Source organism: Artemia sp. Qi Xiang Cuo, chromosome 4 (genome assembly GCF_049724085.1).
Source record: "Artemia sp. Qi Xiang Cuo chromosome 4, ASM4972408v1, whole genome shotgun sequence".
NCBI lineage: Eukaryota > Metazoa > Arthropoda > Branchiopoda > Anostraca > Artemiidae > Artemia > Artemia sp. Qi Xiang Cuo.
This window is the reverse complement of record NC_142797.1, coordinates 75,107,468-75,113,467: the sequence shown is the minus strand read 5'-3', so window position 1 is coordinate 75,113,467 and position 6,000 is coordinate 75,107,468. Positions and strand designations below refer to the sequence as shown.

At 30.7% G+C, this 6,000-nt stretch overlaps 1 protein-coding gene across 4 annotated transcripts in view; it reads right to left on the bottom strand.

Moving 5' to 3' along the window:
• Positions 1 to 460: 460 nt before the first annotated feature.
• The window catches only part of Hex-A (Hexokinase A), an 83,186-nt gene continuing 77,646 nt past the window's right edge, over positions 461 to 6,000 (bottom strand). For all 4 annotated transcript variants that reach the window (XM_089088537.1, XM_089088535.1, XM_089088534.1 and 1 more), the window contains exon 9: positions 461 to 3,934. In XM_089088537.1, the coding sequence (XP_088944663.1) occupies positions 3,815 to 3,934 (120 nt within the window). In that variant the 3' untranslated portion in view covers positions 461 to 3,814. The remainder of the gene's footprint in view (positions 3,935 to 6,000) is intronic.

The following is a 6,000-nucleotide window of genomic DNA, read 5'->3' as shown; positions in this document are numbered from 1 at the left end:
CAATTTGGTCCATCGGCAGAGGGGCGGGGATTATAAAACCCACATCTCTTTAATACTTATCTTTTTGTTGTTGCCACGTACTATTCCGTGTTTTTTTTAAGTTTAACTAATTTGTCACGTAATACAGATGCTAATGATTTATTATAAACCGCCTCAGCTTTTTCCTTCTTTGTTTGAGTTAAATTGACATGAATTTAAAAACCAATAAATGTAACCTTAATCAACGAAAAAATTTAGTAATATCCCAACAAATATTTATCATTAAAAGAATTGAGGCCAAGAGCCTCAATTTTTGGCGGACCAGCAAACAATTTCAATGATTTATACAAAATGCCGACATACAAGTTGTGACATCACCAGTCATAATGGCAACTCAGTATCCCCAAAGACAGTTTATTTCACCCCATTCAAATTATTCTATTTCTTCCATAACTAGTACTCAATTAAAGGGAATGACTAGTAATATTTAATAATTCTTTTTTATTAAAGAGCGTCTCTAAGAAACATACTAATGCATTTTCTCTTATACTGAGCGACAACATAAACTAGTAGTTAATTAAACTTAAACTCAATAAACTTAAAACAATCCAATTCTAAAATAAAAACAATGAGGCTATGGAAATAAGTCAAGACAACTTCACATAGTTGTCAAGACAACTTGTCAAGACAACTCCACATAGTTGTCAAGACAACTTCACATAGTCAAGTCCACTGGATTCTTGAAAACAATCAAATAGGCAATACAATTTCAATTGATATTAAACACGCAGTGAATTTTGAAACATAAGTCCAAACTCATACCTAAGAATTTCATTAAGAGATCTTGCCCTTTTCGTAATGGGAAAATTATTTCGAGCTTTCTTAACAAATAAATAGTAAAAGAATAAAAAAAAAGCCTGACGAATTTTATTATTTTATTGATTAACGAATTTTATTAATTGTAAGACTGGCTGAAAAGCAGCGGTAAATGTTTGAAGATATTTAGTATTTTAAAAATAAATAGATTTTTCTTAATACCAGAAGGTATGTGTGACAACACAGATTAAAATTTCAAAAGTTTGTTTTTAACAGCTAAGAATTTTATAGTTATGGGCTTCAAAAATAAAAATGTTATTCAAGTTGAAAACGAAAGCGCTAAATAAATTGCTGAAAGAATATTTGAGGTTCCTGTAACAGTTACAAAATTCTGAGCCATTTAATTTGTTAATAATTAAAAATGCTGTTTTCTATAATTTAAAAATGAAATTTTGAACATTTTAAGTCAAACTTAATATTTAAAAAATTTCGAAACGAGATCTATCCTTTTCAAACTGTGAAAACAACAGGGCATGTGCTATTTTATTTATCTAAGAATTTATTTTATTGATTTGAGAATACTTTTTTTCGTGGTTCGAAAGATTTTGGCCTTTTTAAACTGAATGAAACGCAAAAATTATTAAATAAAAAGAAAATAAAGTAAAGAGTTAAACGAAATAAACAACAATGATGTGTTTAAGAAAATCAATCATTTTTACAATAAGGACTAATAAAATTTTAGTATTTTTAAGTTTTAAGACTCGCAAAAAACGTTATCCGTATCTCTTTAATTTAAACATAAAATAGGTAGATAAAGTGAAGGCAAGTATAGTTCACAATTATAAAGCAATTAAGAGATTCAAGGCTTAAAGTTTGTTACTATTTTTTTTAAATATGGAAAAAATATACTAGCTCATAATTTGGAATTAAAAACTCCAAATCTCTTAATTTTGACCTTGTATTCCACAAATTGTCTCACAGCAAATAGCTTTTATGCATACGACAGTTATGTACAAATATTAAATTTAATATATATATATATATATATATATATATATATATATATATATATATATATATATATATATATATATATATATATATATATATATATATATATATATATATATATATGGAGTTCGAGCAAGGGCGTTCAAACTAGAAATATAACATTGTATTTCCCTATATATGTCCCAAAATGTTACTTTTAAGCAAGAGACACTAAATAGCAATATTAATTAGAAAAAACTTACAAATCAGAAACTAAATTAACAAATAAAAGAAGAAAAAAGGGCATATTTCAATTTTGTTCCGGTAATATATCGATTACAGTTCTAACGTTGGCATTAGAAAATATTTAACTTGACAGTTATAAATCCTATGGATGTCAAATATAACTAGTATATCGGAACATAATTATTAGAAACAGGAGAAAAATAGATGATTTGATTTTATTCCGCATTTGAAAATGATGGTAAAAGTTCTATGGATGTCAAATGTCCCATTTCTGAATTAGACAATTAATAATGTATCATATTAGAATGTAACAAGCACATATGAGTTAACTAATAGTAAAATGACAAGAAAAAGCGACTTGCTTCAATACAGTTCCAATGATATAGCCAATGTTTTTCTGACAAAGACATTCGCAAATATAAAAAAGTTAGAAATCCTATGAATGAAAAAAATATTACTTTTATCAATGAATCAATTAATAATAATATTACATTGGAAAATAACTAGCAGGTCAGATGTGAATTAATAAAAGCACACACAAATTTTTAGGTAACTAATTTTGAATCCTAATTTTTAGGATTCAAAACTGGTGCTGGTTTCGAAAAGAAAGCACCAGCACCACTTAGTCTTCGGCGTTTCTTGGAATTTTAACCATAGTTCTAGCCTAAAGCAAAATCAGTGTAATTAGTGTAACCGAAAAAATTAATTTACTAATAAGTGTTCGATCTCAGTTTATGAAATAAAGCACGAGTATGAAGTTTGAAAAATACGCCAAGAAACGCAAAATTTAGCCAGGCCCCATTTTCCACTCTGTATAAGTTACATACGCTTTGAGCAGATATTAAAAACAAATTATATCTTTATCTATTTTTTTTTACATGGGCCTTCATGGATACATGAAAACGAAAGTAGACAGATATCTAGAAATAAAAAAGAAGATTAAAAAAACATCTTGAAAAATGCATTGATTATTCTCAAATTTGGGCTTCGTCAGTGTTATAGATAAAAGTAAAAATAAATAATAATAGACGGAAAAAAGAAATAAAAATAGAAGTAAACATAAATTAGTGCAGAGCTCAGCATATAGTAAATACTGGGGTGGTGAATATACAAAAAACAGAGATAAAAGGGAAATAATTCCAGTGTTGGGATGGCGTCTAAATAAATACCATATTAGTATTTTCCTATGAGGAGGGGAGAAGGGGATTAAAAACTGTGTTTTTCAATCTTTATGCCATTTAACTTTTCCAAGTGGTAAGGGGTTCTTAAGACGGATCTAAGGGAGGGATACAACTAACCTCAGGAAGAAAAACTGAATTAATGAGAACACATTGATAAACGGGAATATATACAAGCATTTACTTGAACATGGCTATCTACTGGGATATCTACAAAGAAGACAGCAAATAATAAATAACCTGTCAGTTTCAGATAGAGATAAAAATAAAAGCTAACAGTGCAAGAAAACATAAAAAATAATAGCCTATATAACAGGCCTATATTTCAAACATAAAAGCCCCCAAAAGGCTTTCGTACGCATTTCTTTTCAATACTGAAATTCATCAAAAATAAAATGACACATTCAAAATGCGAGAAAATCACAGCAAGGCTAAGTCAGTATAACCAGAGTTTCAAATTATTTCTAAAAGTTATACTAAAACACATAACATAAAATTTCAATTCTATCAATAGAAACTCTGGAAAAACCCACATGGCCGAAAATTTAAAGAACATATAACAACAAATCTACGATTGCACCTAGTGACCAATAGGAAGGGAGAGGTTATGAAAGCATGTTCTTCAATAAATTCTCCTCTGCTTCTTCCCTCTCCAGCCTGGCTGCAACGGCTGCTACCAAGGCAGCCCCTCTGCCACTTCCATCTTCCGAAAGCATCAGCTCAAACTATAAACAAAAACAATCAATTGACTTACTGTAAAAATGAGAACTCTCAAACAAGCAAACTAATGGAAGTACCGTGATTTGTTTCTAGATTAGATAGAATACAGATGACGTTTTAAAGATTGAGTACATGAAATACATTACTGCCATCTGTATTTTACCTTACCAAGAAGATACACTTGGTGCATGTAGGCTTCGTTTTGAACTATACACCCCAAATATGGGAAATACATTTGTGCCATCTATATTCTGCCACCACCTCTAAAAGCCACTCATGACACATCCCTTTGACAAATGTCTACAGTGCTTTTCTACGACCAATCTTCTTATTTACAATTTTGAATAAACAAAAAATTTTAGTCAAAACTGCCCCAAAAAAGTAAACAAAATTAGTAAAGAGCCAAAACTGAAACGACGTCCCCGGCTTGACAGAAAGGTGACAAAAAGCTGTACATAGAATGGAGCCCGCCAATTCACTTACAAAAGAGGGCTCTGGCAACCGTCATATTAATCTGTGCGGTAGATAAGATATTTATTTCTAAAATTGCCCTAACAGGGCTTGAATTTTGGGGTCAGGTCAATAAATAAAAACAGGACAAATAAAAAAAGCAACGACACCAAAAGACTGGCAAAGGAATGCCATAATTAAAAATTAAAATTGTCGGAATGAAAAACCACTCATCAACCATTATTTAAACTGAGATCAGTCATTATATGTTAAAAAGATAAAGACGAGTAAAACTCAATAAAACAAAATAGAATACAAAAAAATTAAAAGGACAATAAAACGAAAGGAAGGAAAAAACGAGCGAACAAATACAAAATTTGGACAGCACTTGTACCAAATAATGAGGAGAGGGAAACTAGTAGCATGCTTCTTTTATTTTTTCCCTAGGGGACAGATTTGAGGGTACAGCAGCGAACGAGAGACAAGGTTAGAACAGGTTGGGTAACGGCCAGAAGAGGGTCGATACGGGTTGGGGAGTGTCTTTTGGGGAAACTGCGTTCCGCGCAAGGGTTCGTCGTTGCATTTTTTTTTTTTTTTTTTTTTTTTTTAATGATGTACAATATACCTCTCCTGTCCTCAAGCGTTTCAAATCTAGCCTTTTCGGAAAGAAGGAGTATGTGGCTTTCCCTTTTTTGAAAGTTATTTCAAGAGCTCTTCTTTGGATAAATTTAATTCTTTTTGGCTCTTTCCTGGAAATGGACATGCGTCCATTTCCATTCTTTTTTAAATCTATTATTTTACTTATTTAATTATCATTAATTATTTAATTATCATTATTATTTTAGTTTATGACGCCAATCTGGACAAGCGTTTTCGGGATGAGGGTAGACAAAGGAGATTTAATTCTTTTACGAACAGAAATAGGGAAAAGTAATTAAAAAGAGTAAAATAAAAAAGAAAGTAAAGTAAAGTCAGTTAATTCAAAGGAGGATACGGAATTGCATAAAACACATATAGAGTGTGTCTGTTTAGAACCATTTTAAAGCTGATAAGGGTGAAACTTTAGCTTTGGTTAGGTGGGGGTAAAATAAAAATCTAAAAGCCTGAAACCTTCTAAGGATTTAATAGATTCCTCGGTACTGGTGCATTATACGGACACTTCTAAAAATTCAAGTTTGGTTAATTCTAATGAAATAAAATAGGATGAATATATAATAGTTTATAAAAAAATTTGGGCTATATATTTGCACATTAGGGGGGTGGGTAAAGCATACCATATATTAAATACGTTACCTAACCTAACCTAGGTACCTCCCCCCCCCAAACCCTGGTATGTTTAACGCACCAGTACCGATTAATCTAATTACCAGATGTACGAGAAATTTCTTTTTTCCAACATTAAAACTGCAAGAAAAAAAAACAGACTAGACAAGGATGACTGAACAAAAATGAAAAGCTAGAAATGCTTTTTCTAGACAAAAGACAAAAAGTTAGCCCATTGCCAAATAGATATATTACGGAGAAAATCATTTACTTAGCAAAAGAGGTAATTCCAACAGAACGTTGGCTTATTAGAGTCGAGAAATTCTCCAGAAAATAAAACGCTCCGTTAACGAATAAG